At 48.2% G+C, this 17,885-nt stretch overlaps 2 protein-coding genes and 1 long non-coding RNA gene across 3 annotated transcripts in view; 2 read left to right on the forward strand and 1 right to left on the reverse strand.

Annotated features, from left to right (window-relative positions):
- The window catches only part of LOC307222290, a 100,990-nt gene that overhangs the window by 68,825 nt on the left and 14,280 nt on the right, over positions 1-17,885 (reverse strand). The gene's annotated exons all lie outside the window — the stretch shown is intronic.
- On the forward strand, positions 1,026-12,084 carry ERP29 (endoplasmic reticulum protein 29). The gene is made up of 3 exons (XM_079987276.1): positions 1,026-1,203; positions 6,254-6,392; positions 10,651-12,084. Exons 1-3 carry the CDS (start codon positions 1,060-1,062, stop codon positions 11,154-11,156), a joined length of 789 nt encoding a protein of 262 aa, XP_079843402.1. The 5' UTR covers positions 1,026-1,059; the 3' UTR covers positions 11,157-12,084.
- The window catches only part of TMEM116 (transmembrane protein 116), a 32,214-nt gene continuing 31,901 nt past the window's right edge, over positions 17,573-17,885 (forward strand). The window contains exon 1 of the mRNA XM_079987176.1: positions 17,573-17,684. Within this exon, the coding sequence (XP_079843302.1) occupies positions 17,619-17,684 (66 nt within the window). The 5' untranslated portion in view covers positions 17,573-17,618. The remainder of the gene's footprint in view (positions 17,685-17,885) is intronic.

Here is a 17,885-nt window from a genome sequence, read left to right on the forward strand (position 1 = left end):
CCTTGCCAACAAAGGTCTGTATAGTTAAAGCTATGGTTTTCCCAGTAGTGATGTATGGAAGTGAGAGCTGGACCATAAAGAAGGCTGATCGCCGAAGAATTGATGCTTTTGAATTCTGGTGCTGGAGGAGACTCTTGAGAGTCCCATGGACTGCAAGAAGATCAAACGAGAAGACTCCCTGGAAAAGACCCTGATGTTGGGAAAGATTGAGGGCACAAGGAGAAGGGGACAACAGAGGACGAGATGGCTGGACAGTGTTCTCGAAGCTACAAACATGAGTTTGACCAAACTGCGGGAGGCAGTGGAAGACCGGAGCGTGCTGGTGTGCTCTGGTCCGTGGGGTCACGAAGAGTCGGAGACGACTAAACGACTAAACAACTACATGCACTCTGCACATGCTGCTTGAACCTTGCGTTGCAAACGTGGGCCTTCCTTGCTGCAAAACAGGAGACAGGAGAGAAGCCATGAGCAAAGCAACATGGGGCACTGGGGCTGGATCCTGGGGCGAAGGAAAGCCGTGCCTCTCTGCAACATAGTAAAGGTAAAGGGACCCCTGACCATTAAGTCCAGTCATGGCCGACTCTGGGGTTGTGGCGCTCATCTCACTTTACTGGCCAAGGGAGCCGGCGTACAGCTTCGGGGTCATGTGGCCAGCATGACTAAGCCGCTTCTGGCGAACCAGAGCAGTGCACGGAAACGCCGTTTACCTTCCCGCCGGAGCGGTACCGATTTATCTACTTGCACTGGTGTGCTTTCGAACTGCTAGGTTGGCAGGAGCAGGGACCGAGCAGCGGGAGCTCACCCCGTCGCAGGGATTCGAACCACCGACCTTCTGATCAGCAAGTCCTAGGCTCTGTGGTTTAACCCACAGCGCCACCCGCGTCCCTTCTCTGCAACACCCTCCCCCCAAAAAAGGAATCACGCACGCACGCCACGCCCCCCCCCGCCTTAAATGAGGCGGCCCTTTGAAGTGCCTGGGAGGGAATCCAGCCTTTGGTCACGTGGCCATGCCCAGCAAAGCCCCTCCCTCCCTGTAGAAGCTTCCACATTCGCCCAGAAATGCACCGGATCGCCATGGCCATGGGGATCCCTCGGCGGAGCGCCCTGCTGCTCCTGTCGCTGCTGCTCTGCTTGGCCCTGGAGAGCAGCTGCGCTTTGCACACCAAGGGCGCCCTGCCCCTCGACGCCATCACCTTCTACAAGGTAGAGCAAATTGCCTTTTATTTCGTTTTCTTAAGGGGAGGGATGATGCGGGAAACGACACTTGCATTGCATTTTTGGGGGGGAGGAGGAAGGAGGGGGGACACCTTCTGCTCCGATTCCTCCCACCTCTCGGCGGACCTAGGGGCATCTCTCTCAAATCATGCCCCAAATTGCAAATTGCATTTGGAAAAGTCCGGCGTTGCGCGCCCGGTTTGCTTCTTGGTTAAAGCGATTTGCCCATCGCGCCTGCTCTCTGCTTGGGATGGCGCGCCTGAAAAGGGATCAGCTGCGCAACACGCCCCCTCCCCATATTAGTGGGTGGCAGAGGGCATATTCCAACTGGATTATGGTTGGGAGGGGGCGCGCCCCTTGGCATGAAGCAGGAAAGAAGGGGAGGGGGTGTCGGAGAGGACAAAGGCGACCTGGATACAAGCTAGGTGCAGCCATACTAACGAGGATCCCCGCGCATACAGTATTTGCGATAGGTTTTATTATTATTATTATTGCTTTTAGATCCCACTTTTCATCCAGGGTACCCTCAAGGTGGCATGGATAGTTCTCCTCCCCCTTTTATCCCCACAGCAACCCTGTGAGGTAGGTTAGGCAGGGAGTGAGAGACTGGCCCAAGGTCACCCAGTGAGCTTCAGGGCTCTGTGGAGCATTTGAACCCAGGTCTTAGGCCTGCTTTTTGCACACACTAGCTTGGCATCACATTTTCAGGACACAAAAGGCCTCTGAACACAACATAAATCTCACCCTGAATTATTTTAGCCCCGCTGCCTTAAATTATGTTATCCGATCATACAGAATCATGCATGTTGATAGCAGTAGATTGCAATATTGATTCAATGGATTGGATTAGATTAAAAATATAGCCTTTATACCACTGTTACTATTGATATTCCATTAGTATCCTGTGTTTTTGTTGGGGAGGTTAGAAGTAACCTCCACTGTCTTCAGTGGAATTTACTCCTGTGTAACTCCACAAGTATTGCAAGTGGGGCGTTTCACTCCCACTTCTTTCTCTGCCCTTAGTTTCTGATATGCAACCTGCAGTTTAATTGCAAAATTTGTCTCCTTGCTCCACCCAGCCGAGGGAGGCGGCTTCAGACAGTCACCAATCATGGTTGTCCAAGTGGATGCCAAGGGCAATGCAAACTTGCTTTGCTTTCCAGGGTGAGGAGGGGCACAATTTCTGCCCAATTCCTGAATCAGCACCAAGGATTTCTCCCCTGAGCAAAATGAAGTGAGAGTACCCCTGAGAATATGCAGAGAGCTCATTTCCAAGCAAGAATATGGAAGGATCAGTCCTGGAATGGTGGGTGGAAAATGGGTTCAAGACAAATTAAGAGTCCCAGCGACTCCTTTTGAATATACACACACAACACACACCCCATTGTATATTCCTAGCCTCAGAGGTGTACTTCCTCTTGATATGGAGAATTTATTTTCCTGTAATATATAATACGCGGGACGCATATTATAGTATATAATATATAGGGACGCGGGTGGCGTTGTGGGTTAAACCACAGAGCCTAGGACTTGCTGATCAGAAGGTCGGTGGTTTGAATCCCCGCAACGGGGTGAGCTCCTGTTGCTCAGTCCCTGCTCCTGCCAACCTAGCAGTTCAAAAGCACATCAAAGTGCAAGTAGATAAATAGGTACCACTCTGGCGGGAAGGTAAACGGCGTTTCCGTGCGCTGCTCTGGTTCGCCAGAAGCGGCTTAGTCATGCTAGCCGCATGACCTGGAAGCTGTACACCGGCTCCCTCGGCCAATAAAGCGAGATGAGTGCCGCAACCCCAGAGTCGGTCACGACTGGACCTAATGGTCAGGGGTCCCTTTACCTTTAATATATAATAAGCCAGCAGTAAACCTCTTCTTCCAGCAAAACGTTAAGAACATACAAAGACCCATCCTGTTCTCGCAGTGGCCAACCAGGTGTCTGTGAGAAACCGGCAAGGAGCTTCTGGCCACAAGAACATGCTTCCTTCCTGCAGTTTCCAGAAGCTGGTTGTCAGAAGCATTGCTGCTCCAATTGTGGAGCCCAGAGCATAGCCAATTGGCTAGTAGAAGCCATCAGTAGCCCTCTCTTCCATTCAGGTATTTGAAGAAGTGTGCATGCACATGATAGCTTATACCCAGAACAAACATATAAATAAATAATATTTTTTTATTTATACCCCGCCCTTCCCAGTTCAGAAAACTGGGCTCAGGGTGGCTAACAACAAATTTAAAACAATTGATACAACAACAAAAACCATAAAATACAGTATAAAACGTGAATAACAATAAATTCAGAATTCAGAAATCAATTTAGGGGGGAAATCCATCCAATAAACATTAGATGATCACCAGGGCTAGCTGGCTAAATTAGTCCTATTTGGGCCAGCGAGGAGACCAGGGGAGAATTAGCTGTGGGATCCCAGAGTGGGTAATCTTCATAAAAGGGGAGGGGGAGGGAAGGAAGGGGAATAAAAGATCAGGCTAAGTTCAAATTGAAAGCTAGGCGGAATAGCTCTGTCTTAAACTTAGTTGGTCTCTAAGGTGCTACTGGACAATGTTTTAATTTAGTCCTCTCTTTCATTAATTTGTCTAATCGTTGAATCATATAATTGTAGAAGGAACCCAGGAATATACATCTGTCCCATGCGGGGATCAAACCTGCAACCTTATCAGACCACATTCTGACCAACTGAGCTACCATCCCTCCCTGCCCTAAATTACATTTCCGAAAAGAAGTAAGGGGTGGGGAGGTAATCAGAAATAGATTTTTGTGTGTGGAAGGACTGTGAGGTCCATTCAGTTCTGCCACTCGGAATAAATTCCCGGGCTCATAATTCTGAATGAAAGATCTTTTGCTCCCAGCTCTACTCAATGGATCTCCTGGGAGTCTAGTTAAAAACAAAGCAGATCCCATGAGCATAGCATCTGTGCACCCCTGCTAGATCATATATGTTAGATTATATGTACATCATAGTTTGGGTAGGGGACTTGAATTTCAACCAACTTGAAGAGCTTATTATGCTGAGGAATTGAATGGAAACTCCAGGGTGCAACAACTGAATAATTTTTTGGAAAATAATTTAGGATTCCTATCTTGCTAGCTGCATTTCGAGAGTAGTTTGTGTGTAGTCATAGCCGCTCAAACTTTATTAGCCTACTGTTAACACGAAGCATTTCTGCAGCAAAGTCCAGGCATTTTGCACTTATTACCTTGCTAAGTCACAATTAAGCAAGGCTGCCTCAGAGGCGTGGGAACTAGAGCATCTCCGCCCAAAGCCTGGGAATTGTGCAACTCCAGACAAGTCACATCCTGCACTTTTGTGCCCTACAGCAGTTCTGTCCAATAAATGGGGTGCAGCAAGAAACCCCACCTCCGTGCATTTAAAAAATATTTAAATTACGAAATTTTATTAAATTTTTAATAACCAAGAACAAACATCATATTTCCCTTTGCCCTTTTTTTGTTAAATGGGACTATCCCTGGAGAATAGCCTGTTTTACCCTTCTGTAAAATGAGCTCAGCTCTGCAGATCCACATGAGGATTGCGCCTTAGAATAGCTTTTTAAGTGAGATGCTTGGCGGGTAGAAGGGCCATGCTCAGCGGTCGGGCAGCTGCCTTGCATGCAAAAAGCTCCCTGGCCTCTTCAGTTATAAAAGGGGTTTCAGGCGGGCAGCACTCCGGCCTGAGGCCCTGGAGAACTGCTGCCAGTCTGTGTAGGCAACGCTGGCGAGGTGGACTAATGGCATGGCTCAGTGCATTACTGGAAATGTGGCATATATGCTATTAGTATATAAAGCCAGTAGCAACTGGGGACCAGTTTACCTGTGAGATTGCCCACTCAACTACTTTGGTATACGGAATTGACACAGGTGCCGCATATTACCTGTATCTGCATTTGTAAGAAATCAGTCTTTTAGTATGATAGTCAGCACCCTAAAACCGCTGCCTGTTGACATCAGGCGTGTGCCTTCACTGTCCTCTTTTTGGTGCCTGCTGGAAACCTGAAGGAGAGTCTCCACCCCCATCTTTCTGCCCGGACACTGAGGTCCAGCTCCGAGGGCCTTCTGGCGGTTCCCTCCCTGCGAGAAGCCAAGTTACAGGGAACCAGGCAGAGGGCCTTCTCGGTAGTGGCGCCCGCCCTGTGGAACGCCCTCCCATCATGTCAAGGAAATAAACAACTATCTGATTTTTAGAAGACATCTGAAGGCAGCCCTGTTTAAGGAAGTTTTTAACATTTGATGTTTTATTGTGTTTTTAATATTCTGTTGGGAGCTGCCCAGAGTAGCTGGGGAATCCCAGCCAGATGGGCGGGGTATAAGAGAGAGCCAGTGTGGTGTAGTGGTTAAGAGCGGTAGTCATGTAATCTGGGGAACCGGGTTTGCGTCTCCGCTCCTCCACATGCAGCTGCTGGGTGACCTTGGGCCAGTCACACTTCTCTGAAGTCTCTCAGCCCCACTCACCTCACAGAGTGTTTGTTGTGGGGGAGGAAGGGAAAGGAGAATGTTAGCCGCTTTGAGACTCCTTAAAGGGAGTGAAAGGCGGGATATCAAATCCAAACTCCTCTAATAATAATAATAATAATAATAATAATAATAATAATAATAATAAATTATTGTTATTGTTATTGTTTAGGCAAACATGCCCACCGATGTAGAATGCTGACATGTTTTAATCTGTTTTTGGCTTATCGTCAGTTTTGATATTCCGAATGTTTTAAACAGCTGCTTTTAACTATTTTCGACGATAACACAGAATCTTAGTAGCTTCTTATTAAGCGCATGCTGAATTCCAAAGGACCATTCCCACTCCCCATCAATGACCAATGGTCAAGGATGATGGGACTTACTGCCCAGTCACTATTGAGGGAGACAGACAGGGTGGGGACAGGTTCCTTATCCCAGCTGTAAAGGTTGAGTGACCAATGACAGCCTCAGGTTAGATGTTCAGTAGTCAGAATGCCTCAGGTGTTTTGCAGGTGACTTTGGAAACCAGATCGCTTCCAGACACCCCACATTCAGAGCTTTTGTGGTGTTCTCCTTTTAGGTGATCCCGAAGCACAAGTTTGTGTTGGTGAAATTTGACACCCAGTATCCTTATGGAGAAAAGCAGGATGAGTTCAAAAAGGTGGCCGAAAGCTCAGAATCCAGTGACGATTTGTTGGTGGCCGAGGTGGGGATATCAGGTGAGATGCTTATGGCGGACTTGTGCACAGATTATGAGGTCTATAAATTTATCTTTTACTTCTCTTCTTTTTTTAAAACGGATGCCAGATTAACTGTTGTATCTCTTAACACTGTGCAAACATCAATAAAGGAGGCAGGGCTTTTTGCTTAGGATAAGCTGATCAGAATGATGCCTTTCCTCCTGAATCTTTGCAAACATCTTTTCCTCCTGGCTGATGCAACATACTGAGTTTAGCTTTAATTGTATTAACTGGTTGACGTTGCTGAATATTGTGTGTGTGTGTGAGAGAGAGAGGGAGAGAGATGGTCTTGTGGATTATTAAGAAATGAGGAGTAAACTCACTATCTGACTATAATATTGAAATTTTTGTTTTTCAGGGGGTAGGGGAAGAATTTGTGTTGAAGATGCTTAGAGAGAGGTAGAAGAGACAGGCATGGCTTTAATTTCCTCTTTCCCCCTGCCATTGCCCAGTCTGCAGGAGGGCTTTTTCCTAAGTTCCCCACTCCCATGCAAATTCCATGTAAATTTTGATTTGAGGAGCAGGGAAACCATGTGTGAGAGAGCTAGTTGTTACTGATTTTTATGTTATATGGGTGGAGTGAGAAAAGGTGGTACACACAGCCAGAAACACAGTGCTCAACGTATTTTTTGCTCCATAAGACGCACCTGACCATAAGACGCACCTAGTTTTAAGAGGGGGGAATGCAGGAAAAAATATATTTTTAAAGGGAGCGCTGAGTAGAGCCTGTATGCACCCCAGGCTCTGCTTGGCGCTTCCTTTCACGAGCTGCGTGGAGGATTTGTGCGGCGCATGCAGGCTTTCCCCCAGGAGGGAGAAGGGCAGCTCCCGGCGGCTCGTGAAAGGGAGCGCGGCTCTTGGGGGCTTTTGTGGGAGGTAGGGGAAGGGACTGAGGGGCTGCCCTCTGTCCCTTCCCCCACCTCCCACAAAAGCCCCCAAGAGCCGCGCGCTCTTTAAAGGGAACACGGCTCTTGCGGGCTTTTAATAATAATAATAATAATTTAATAATAATATCTTTATTGTCATTGCCCCCTCTCAGGGACAACGAAATTTACTTGGTCAGTGACAGGCTGCCCTTCTCCCTCCTCGGGGAAAACCCCCAAGAGCCACGTGGAGCGTGTGTGCGGCTCTTGGGGGCTTTTCCCACCTGCCTCCCGCCTGCATTCGCTCCATAAGACACACACACATTTCCCCTTACTTTTTAGGAGGGAAAAGGTGTGTCTTATGGAGCAGAAAATACGGTACTTCATTATTTCTAAACCTGATTTTTTTGTGATGGGGTGGAGGAGCTTGGACCCATAGAGAAACAGGGGACTTGGTTGCAGGGAGGTGAAAGCAGCTTGCAAAAACAGTGGGCACTCTCATTCCATTTATCTGCTCCTTGTCAGAGAGGGAGAAAATGTAGCACTGTAAGAAGTTCGCTGCTGGATCAGGCTGAAGGCCTATCTAGCTCAGCATCCTGTTCTCGCAGTGGCCAGCTAGATGCCTCGATAGGGAACCCGCAAGCAGGATTCGAGCACCTGCAGTTCTCAGCAGCTGGTAGTCAGGTGCATGATGCAGCTGACAGTGGAGGTACAACACGTTCCATAGGATTTGTTGTGTCTCCTGCCGGTTTGCAAGTTGCTGGTTGCGTTTTGCTTTTTGCAAAATTATTTGTGTTGACTGCGCCAATGAATCGCAGGAAACCCTCTGTGTGTGTTTGCTTAAAAGGAGTGGGGATGGGGAGAGAGAGAGAGGTTGCAAAGCTTGCAGTGTGTTCAGGTATGAGGTATGGGGTATTTTGAGGAAGCACCTTCACGGCCTAGGACCCTCGTACCTACAGGACCGCCTCTCCTGGTATGCCCCACGGAGGACCTTAAGGTCCATATATAGCAACACTCTAGAGGTCCCAGGCCCTAAGGAAGTTAGATTAGCCTCAACCAGAGCCAGGGCCTTCTCAACACTGGATCCGGCCTGGTGGAATGCTCTGTCTCTTGACAGAGGGATCTGATCTCTTTCCGCAGGGCCTGTAAGACAGAGTTGTTCCACCTGGCCTTTGGGCTTAGAATCAGTTTGATTCCCTCCCCCTCTTTCTTTTTCCTTTCTCCTCCTGTGAAGAGATTGCTCCCTAATTGTTTTAATGTTGTATCTTAATCTTTTAATTGTATTTTAATCAACTTGTTTTTATTATTGGTTGTTAGCCGCCCTGAGCCAGGTCTTGGCTGGGGAGGGCGGGGTATAAATAAAATTTTATTTTATTATTTTTATTATTATTACTGGTGTGTGTGTGTCTGTGCACGCTCCTTCTGCATCATCACTTTGCCTGGGAATATGCAAGGCATGTTGCGTGACAATTGCTGTTTGCCAGCCCCACACAGGTGTCTCCTAGGCACACACACAACCCCCTTCCGTTTTGCTTTCGAAATGGGAGAAGCCTCTACCGGCCCAAGGGAATCCCTGGTTTAACGCAAGTGAGCAGTGATCTCCCATTGCAAGCTGATATGGGATTCTCCCCTCCACAAGGGGCAGGCTTTCCCTACTGGCTAGATGGGTCTTTACCATGTGTTCACTGGTCAGGATTTTAGCATTTTATTAAACGTATTTGGTTTTATGTGTGTGGTTTTATCTGTTTTTAATTATCTTACGTGTGAATTGCCCTGAGACAGTGGTTTACAAGGCGATTAAGGAATTAATTGTAATAATAACATGGTGCTTCCCCAGAATAGAGATCCCCATTAAGTTAAGTTAGGCCTAAACGGCCTCGGTCCTGTACACCTGAAGGAGCATCTCCACCCCCATCGTTCTGCCCGGACACTGAGGTCCAACTCCAAGGGCCTTCTGGCGGTTCCCTCACTGCGAGAAGCCAAGTTACAGGGAACCAGGCAGAGGGCCTTCTCGGTAGTGGCACCCGCCCTGTGAAACGCCCTCCCTACAGATGTGAAGGAAATAAGTAGCCATCTTATCTTTAAAAGACATCTGAAGGCTGTTTAGGGAAGTTTTTAATATTTAATGCTGTATTGTTTTTAACACTCAATTGGAAGCCACCCAGAGTGGCTGGGGAAACTCGGCCAGATGGGCGGGGTATAAATATATTATTATTATTATTATTATTATTATTATTATTATGTGGCTCTTACTTCTGTGTGGGTAAGGATTCAGCTCCTCTGTCCTGAGTCTAGAACATTTCAAAATGAAAAACGATACAGTCCAGATTTAGACACTTTAAAAACCCACAGGTTTCAGTGAGAAAGACTAGTATGTGTTTATTCACTGAAACCAGGGCGGTTAAACCGCAGCTCTCCAGGTGTTGCTGAACAACAACACTTAACAATCTTGATCGTGGACTATACTGGCGGTGGCCCAGCTGTCTGGGAACATGTTGCATGAGTTTTTGGGTTTCCCGTTGGGCATTGTAGGATCGCAGCTGTCAGGGACTCAGCGGGAGCGCAGGGAGGGGAGGAGATGGAGAGCGAGGGGGAGCAATCCGAGGGCAGCGTAGGAGAATATGACAGCAGCCCGAGAGATTCCATGAGCCTCTCCAGCGAATCGGAAGATTCACAGAAGGGGGCGCCGATGGGCAGGGCAAGGGGGGACCCAAGGGGGACACCCCAGAAGCAAGGGGCCAGCGGGGACTCCCAGAGCAGCAGTTGGAAATCAGGACCAGCTTCCCCACCAGAGCGTAGTGGGGGGGAGGAGTTCCAGGTATCAGAGCCCACATATTCACCACCAGCGAGAGAAGATGAGTCAGGGTTGGCCACGCCTCCATCGGAGAGCGAGGGAACGGTCAAGAGGAAAGTTGCAGGCTGGGCGTGCGCGCCAAGTTCAAATGTACAGGCGAGCGGCACAGAAGGTAGCCCGGATAGGGAACCAGGTCCTAAAGCCCGCCGGAAGGAGGGGGAAGAATCGTCAGGGTCAGCGTCAGAGGAGTCCAGAAAGGATGAGACCCTAGCGGGCAGGAGGGCCCAGAGGAGAAAGGAATTTAGGAAGAGGTGGAGCAAAGCGAGAGTCTTAAACTGGTGTGGAAGGGGAGGAGACTCAGACGGGACTTCGCCGGTCTAGGCTTTAAAACGTAGAGCTGCGCGCTGCGGCTTTGAAATGGAAACTAAACCTCAATAAAGACTTTTGTACATAGCGACAGCCTGGCGTTGGTCCTCTGTGAGCTGGGACCTAGAGGCAGCTCTGACAGCAGCCATAGCCTTAGGCAGCCATAGCTCCATTTTCAAGTCCTACTGTTTTATTATCGGTCTTCTGTTTGCAGATTATGGTGACAAGCTGAACATGGAACTGGGGGAGAAGTACAAGCTTGATAAAGACGCTTACCCGGTTTTTTACCTGTTCCAAGATGGCGACCTGGAGAACCCTTTGCCTTACCCTGGGCAGGTCAAAGCCAGCTCCCTGCAGCGCTGGCTGAAGAGCCGGGGAATCTACATGGGGATGCCGGGGTGCCTGAAGGAGTTCGACACCTTGGCCAGCAAATTTGTGGGCGCCACGAAAGAGCTGGAGCGCCAAGCCCTCCTGGAAGAAGGACGGAAGCTCCTGGCCAGGGCGAAGGAGACAGAGCAGAAGTCCTCGGAGCAGTACGTCAAGGTCATGAGCAAAATCCTCGCCCAGGGAGACCAGTTTGCCGCCAGCGAAGTCTCCCGGATCAGCAAGCTCATTGAGGAGAACAAAATGAGCGAGGGCAAGAAGGAGGAACTCCAGAAGCGCTTGAACATCCTTGCTTCCTTCCAGAAGAAGACCAAGGAGGAGAAGGAGGAACTTTGACATGCTAGAAATGGCGTGCTCTGTGGAATCTTAAGTGGGTCGAGGTCCCAATCTGGTGCTCCTTCATGCAAGCAAAAAAGCCCCACTCTCTTTTAACAAATTCCCCTCATAGAGAAGCTTCCCACATACACACATGCACACCCTTTTTAAACTTTTATTTTGAACGAAAGGCATTCCTTATGTGCCACGCAGAACAGTACGGAGACTGCCATCGTTCCCAGCGCTGTTGAGAGCATTGCAGGTAGAAGATCCGTTAATCCTTTGTTTCAAAAGGCAAAAAAATAAATAATCTTTCCTTTCCCTTTTCTCCTCCTCTAAGGAAAAAGCTTCTCCTCACAGGTGTCGTCCATGCCAGTCGTGTTTCCAAGATGGCCGCCCTCAGGACTTGGCGCAGCTCCTTCTTCACTGGTGGGGTTTTCAAAATGGCTGCACTTGGAACATGAGGCAACCTGTTGTCATTGCTTGAATTCTCAAGGTGCAGCTAATCCTGGCCCCACCAGGCCTGTAACTTTGTGGACCGTGCCAACTGGCCCACAACCAAAAGAGAAGGCTTATTGAGTCATTGGGTGGGGAGAGTTGCCAAATATTCATGGCGGGCTGCAGTCAGCGTGCTGAGCTCAAAATGGCCACCCTCAGAATGGTGCTTGGTGTTCTGGCGGGCAATGGAAGAAGATGGCCGCCCTCCCTGTTTTTGTGTGATCTGCGCTGAGGAATTCAACCATCCGAGCAAGCAGGGGGTGGAATCATTTGTGTGTGTGTGTGTGTGTTTTTGGGAGCCCAGGTTTGGCCAAAGCAAAACATGCATTTGAGATGGGGAGGCAAAAATGGCGTTCGTCTCTTTACTGACCAGTATTTGCAAAAATGTTTTTGGGAGGGGAATTACATGGGTACTTAATTTGCTAATAAAGGTTATTGGGCGGAAAATTCACAGTCGGGTTATTATTTTCCCTCCATTTCTTGCTGCTTTTGTCAACAAGATTAGCGTTGCCCTCTGTGCTGAGCCAAAGTAAATGGAGCTCCCATTCGATCTGAACTCTTGCTCAGAGTAGTTTGCGATTTGTGAGAACTGATTGTGGAAGTTGGCACTTCAATATGATTGATTTCCTCCTTTTTTTGTTTTAAATAAACTTTTAAGTGTTTGAGAACAAACTGCCCGAGGTGGGAATGCTGAGATTGGAGTTCGTGTTCTTCCCTTTATTAAAACCAACAACAATGGGGTTGGCAGTTTGGATTGGGGCCGTGAGAGAGCGAGGCAAAAGGTTAGACCCTCTCCCCTGTGCTGTGCTGCAGCCTAATCCAAATCAAGCATGCAAATTTGCAGCTGCTTTTAAAAAAAACGGGGACTTCTGGTTGGAGAATCTCCCATGTGCTGTCCCTAGCTTGTCCCTCTGTAGCAGGGGAAACCTTCGGACATCACCCTACTGATGTCTGGAGACCTGACTCGAGAGCTCTGATCTCCAGTCCTCTTCAGTTTCACCAAGCTTCAGAGCCGATCCGTACCATCTAGAAACTTGTGTGTGTTTTTGGTGACGCTGAAATCTGCCCAATACCAGATCCCCATGCATAAACAATATGTGTCCACCTCACTCTCAGTGGGGAGAATTGGGTGAGAGCAGGAAGCTGAACTGCCTCACTTGTCCAATTCCTTTTGATTGCCCCTCCTTAAGGATGTAACTGGCCATCACTGCCTCCTGTGGGAGAGAGTTCCACAGGCCAGCTATGCACAGTTTGAAGAAATCTGTCCTTTTAGCTGTCCGCGTCTACTAGCCATGATGGCTGTACTGCTGGAAGCAGAATGAAGGGAGAGTTGCTGTCAGGGCTGGCCCACCCATTAGGCAAGGTGAGGCAGCCACCTGAGGCAGCAGGATCCACACGGGCAGCAGATCTGGCCTCCCAAGGAATGCATTGCCCGCTGCCAGTGGCAGCAACGGCTGTGGCATGCTGCTTGAAGGCATTTTGTGGCTTGCCTCAGGTGCCAAAATGTCTTGAGCTGGCCCTGGTTGTTGTGCTTGAAGCCTGCTTGGGAGCTGTGCTTTTCTTTAAAAATTAAATACTTTTGACAAGAAAACAGCCCTTGGGCTAGGAAAGGATAGCTGCTCCTGTTTCAGGAGACTGAACTGGAGGGACGCTTGTCCAAACAGACAAAGACTTGTGTCGACTGCTGGCTGTTCCTGGTTCAAAGGTGCTTAAGAAGGGTAATGAGTCTGCAGGAAAAGTAACAGATTTGATTGACAGCCTGAAATTGTCCCTCTGCCCCAAGTGACTGGGCCAAAGCAGCAGGGCTTCTCCTTTTTAGTGTTCATTTTCCACTGGCTCATTTCAAGAAGACACAAAAGACTTGCTCACTCAAGCGGAGTCACAGGTGCCTGTTTTGATGAGAGAGCGGTTAATCCAGGTTGGCACATCTCTCTCTGCTGCCCTTTCATTGAGTTCCTTTTAAGTTTGCAAAGCCTGGATTTTATTTGTGATGTTCTGAAATAACAAGTACCGTATGTTCTGGTGTATAAGGTGACTTTTGAACCCCGGAAAATCATCTCCAAAGTCGGGGGCCGTCTTATACGACGGGTATGGCAGGTGGCGGCGGTGACGGCTGGCTTGGAATGGCAACGGGCAGAAGGATGGTAAGAGCCACCCCCCCCTCCATCCCTGGCCGCCTCCTGAAGCAGCAGCAACCGTGGCAGCCTCCCCTTCCCACGGTGAGGTGGTGCGTGGCTTTGGCCGGGGCGCCGAGAAGCTGGGCATCCCCACAACTGCCAGAACTACCAGCTGGTGAGACAGCCCGCCGCTTTGCTGGACGGCTGACCGGGGCTCGCTCGCCTCGCCTCGGGCTGCTGCTGCGATGGCAGAGGCAGTGGAGGGGTGTGCGCTCTGCCCCTGGTGGCGCTTGGCGGGCTTTAGGTTGGGGGGCTGCCTCTAGTTGGCTGCAGGCGGAGGTAGTCTTATACGGTGAGTATATCCCAAACTCTGTATTTTAACAGGAAAAGTTGGTCGTCTTATATGCCCAGTTGTCTTATAGGCCGGAAAATACGGTATTAGGAAAAATTTCCCTTCGGTACGTCCTTGCAATTATAAATATTTTTGATTTTCAAAAAACACACTTGCTATAATAGGAAGCAGAGAGCAGGACTATAAAAAGACCCAGTGTGTTCTCTTAGCTTTTTTTGAGCCTGGGCTAGGATTGGTGTACTCACAAATCTCCTTTTTTGCGCTCTTCTTTTTTTTTTTAAATGATATTTATTCAGAGTTTAAAAGTTACAAAAAGAAAAAAGAACAATACAAAATACAAAAGAAGAATACAACAACAACAGAAAAAGGGAAATAAAATAAAAATAAAAGTAAAAATGAAAAATACATTCACTTAAAAAATAAAAAGAACTGATTAAACCTTTACATAACTTTCTTCCTTTACTTATTTCCTTGACCTCCCCTCACCTCCCAATTTTGTATTCTAGTTCAAATCGTTATTTCAGCAAATCCTTCCAACCTTATTTTCATTTAAGTAATTTAATTTATTATATTATAATTTAACGTCCTCTTTCATCAAGTTCATCAACTCATTTTTTTTACTTAGTCCTTTATATTATTTCTACCAAAACCACCTAATTTTCTTTTTCCAACATCTTTCTAACATTCCTTTATTTTACAATATTTTTGAAGATATGCTTTAAATTTTTTCCAATCTTCTTCCACCGACTCTTCTCCTTGGTCCCGGATTCTGCCAGTCATCTCAGCCAATTCCATATAGTCCATCACTTTCGTCTGCCATTCTTCTCGGGTGGGTAATTCTTGTGTCTTCCAATACTTTGCAATGAGTATTCTTGCTGCTGTTGTAGCGTACATAAAAAAGGTTCTATCCTCCCTTCGCACCAGTTGGCCGACCATGCCCAGGAGAAAGGCCTCTGGTTTCTTCTGGAAGGTATATTTAAATACCTTTTTCATTTCATTATAGATAATCTCCCAGAAGGCCTTAATCCTAGGGCACGTCCACCAAAGGTGAAAGAATGTACCCTCAATCTCTTTGCATTTCCAACATTTATTATCGGGCAAATGGTAAATTTTTGCCAGCTTGACTGGGCTTTTTTGCGCTCTTCCCACCCTTCCCACTCTTGACAATTTTGTTGAGCAAGTCATTCATTCACTGGCATGTTACAGAACACTTTTGTCTCGCAACCACTTAAGGGAGGAGCTTATTCAGAGCCCAGCTGCATCCTTAGGCCACAGGCCCATCTGGTCCAGCATCCAGATTCCTGCCGTGGTCCAGCTGATGTGTCCAGCAGACTCATGAGCACAGGATGATCAACTGCCTTCCACTTTTGCACCCAGCAGTGTATCTGGAGGTACACTGCAGTTGTCCGCGGTTGGATTTCAGTGGTCAGCAAACTTTTTCAGCAGGGGGCCGGTCCATTGTCCCTCAGACCTTGTTGGGGGCCGGACAATATTTTGGAAAGGAAAAAAAATGAACAAATTCCTATGCCCCACAAATAACCCAGAGATGCATTTTAAATAAAAGGACACATTCTACTCATGTAAAAACATGCCGATTGCCGGACTGTTTGCAGGCTGGATCTAGAAGGCGATTGGGCCGCATCCAGCCCCTGGGCCTTAGGATGCCTCCCCATGAATTTAACCGGAAGGTTTAGCCACCTGAAGTCTTACCCACCATGAAACTGCCTAATTTGTCTTGGACATATTATTATATAGTCAGGTGGGATGCAAATTTAACATTAAAGCCATATGGTGCCTGTGATTATATTGCCACATTTTGTCAGGGCAAAACTTGGGGGCTGAGGTCTCTGCGCTTCCCTCCCCACACACCAATTTGGCAGAATCAGTCCCACTCACAAATGCAACAGGGCTAGCTTACTACGTTTTGAAATAAGTGGTGCACATTACAAGACTCTTCAGTCCAGATTCTAAAATCAACCAACTACCCCAGTTAATTCAGATTCCAGAAATTCATTCCATGCCATGTGAATAAGTACCCCCCCCAGCAGTAGGTTTAGACAAGGGTTTCCCAAACTTGGGTTTCCAGCTGTTTTTGGAACTACAACTCCCACCATCCCTAAACTAGCAGTACCAATAGATTTAATCAACCTTTGGTTCCTTACGACATTTGCCTTATCAGCGCAATGTTCAGAGGATATGATTAATCCTGGTTAATAAAATAAAATAAAAACCTCAAGTGGTCTATATTTATAAATATTACTTGTTGCAGAGATGACAGGGAAAAGACGAGGCCATGGTCCATTTAGAGCAGTAGCATAACTGCATTGGAGAACATTGCGTGGCAACCAGCAGATGGAGATACTGATTCATTAGTAGAATCAGTAAATTCAGGGAATTGTAGCGGCTGGTTTCTCGTATTACCGTATTCTGGAGGATTGTGAAAAACAGGTAGGTAGCTGGGGGTGCTGTGGATGCGCAATAAATTCTGGAGAGCAGCAAAATAAGAGTCCTTCTCCCCAGGCGAATGGATGGCTTTACCCCTGGCGCGGGGTCCACATGGAAGCTTAGAATCATAGAGTTGGAAGAGACCACAAGGGCCATCGAGTCCAACCCCCTGCCAAGCAGGAAACACCATCAGAGCACTCCTGACATATGGTTGTCAAGCCTCTGCTTAAAGACCTCCAAAGAAGGAGACTCCACCACACTCCTTGGCGGCAAATTCCACTGTCGAACAGCTCTTACTGTCAGGAAGTTCTTCCTAATGTTTAGGTGGAATCTTCTTTCTTGTAGTTTGGAACCATTGCTCCGTGTCCGCTTCTCTGGAGCAGCAGAAAACAACCTTTCTCCCTCCTCTATGTGACATCCTTTTATATATTTGAACATGGCTATCATATCACCCCTTAGCCTCCTCTTCTCCAGGCTAAACATGCCCAGCTCCCTTAGCCGTTCCTCATAAGGCATCGTTTCCAGGCCTTTGACCATTTTGGTTGCCCTCCTCTGGACACGTTCCAGTTTGTCAGTGTCCTTCTTGAACTGTGGTGCCCAGAACTGGACACAGTACTCCAGGTGAGGCTTAGAGATCGTAGACCCATAGTGCTGCAAAGGGTTCCAAGGGTCATCTAGCCCAACCCGCGGCGATCACAGCCTGGGGCTGCTCCTGCTTTTGATCTGCAGAGAAATTTCCTTGCCGTTTCTTCCCACCTTTATCGAGGGTCTTTTCCCCTTTCGATTTGCTCTTTGGTTTGTCTAAAAACCCTCTTTTTCCCCATTCCACTACTTCTGACCTTTTAAAATTCCCGGTCCTTTTTTCCCTTCCATCATCATCATCATCAACAACAGCAACTTTCTGCTTTCCCCCTTCTCTCCACTCCCCGCTCGTCGCCTGGTTTCCCCTCCTTTTCTCCAAGGGGGCGCGGAGGTTGCGCGGCTTGGGGCAGGACCAGGGAAGGCGGGCGGGGCGGGGAGGAGGAGGAGGGCGCTGGCCGGCCGCTCCCGCGGCTGCTCCGCCTGGCTAGCATGGCTGTCTCCGCGCCCGGCGCTGCCTCCGCGGGGCTCCGCACCCAGGACGCCTGGTCCCAGCAGGTAAGCGATGCCTTCCCTCTCCAAGCAGACCCCGCACCTCTTTGACTCCAGTCCTTTCTTCCTTCTCGCCAGCCCAGGATCACCCTCGTTTTTCCCCCACCAGAAGTCAGCCCCCCCCCCCCAATTTGCTTTCTGAGCAGAGAAAAGACCCCTTTCTGAGGAGGATGGGGAATTTTGCCCCTCAGAAGAGTTATCCATGCC

This window comes from Podarcis cretensis (assembly GCF_951804945.1).
Source record: "Podarcis cretensis genome assembly, chromosome: 8".
Classification (NCBI taxonomy): domain Eukaryota; kingdom Metazoa; phylum Chordata; class Lepidosauria; order Squamata; family Lacertidae; genus Podarcis; species Podarcis cretensis.

Excerpts from the sequence above, each read along its gene's own strand:
- ERP29 (XM_079987276.1), top strand. The coding sequence starts at position 1,060 with ATGCACCGGATCGCCATGGCCATGGGGATCCCTCGGCGGAGCGCCCTG. Across the intron at positions 1,204-6,253 it reads ACGCCATCACCTTCTACAAG|GTGATCCCGAAGCACAAGTT; the intron begins GTAGAGCAAATT and ends TTCTCCTTTTAG. Across the intron at positions 6,393-10,650 it reads GGCCGAGGTGGGGATATCAG|ATTATGGTGACAAGCTGAAC; the intron begins GTGAGATGCTTA and ends TTCTGTTTGCAG.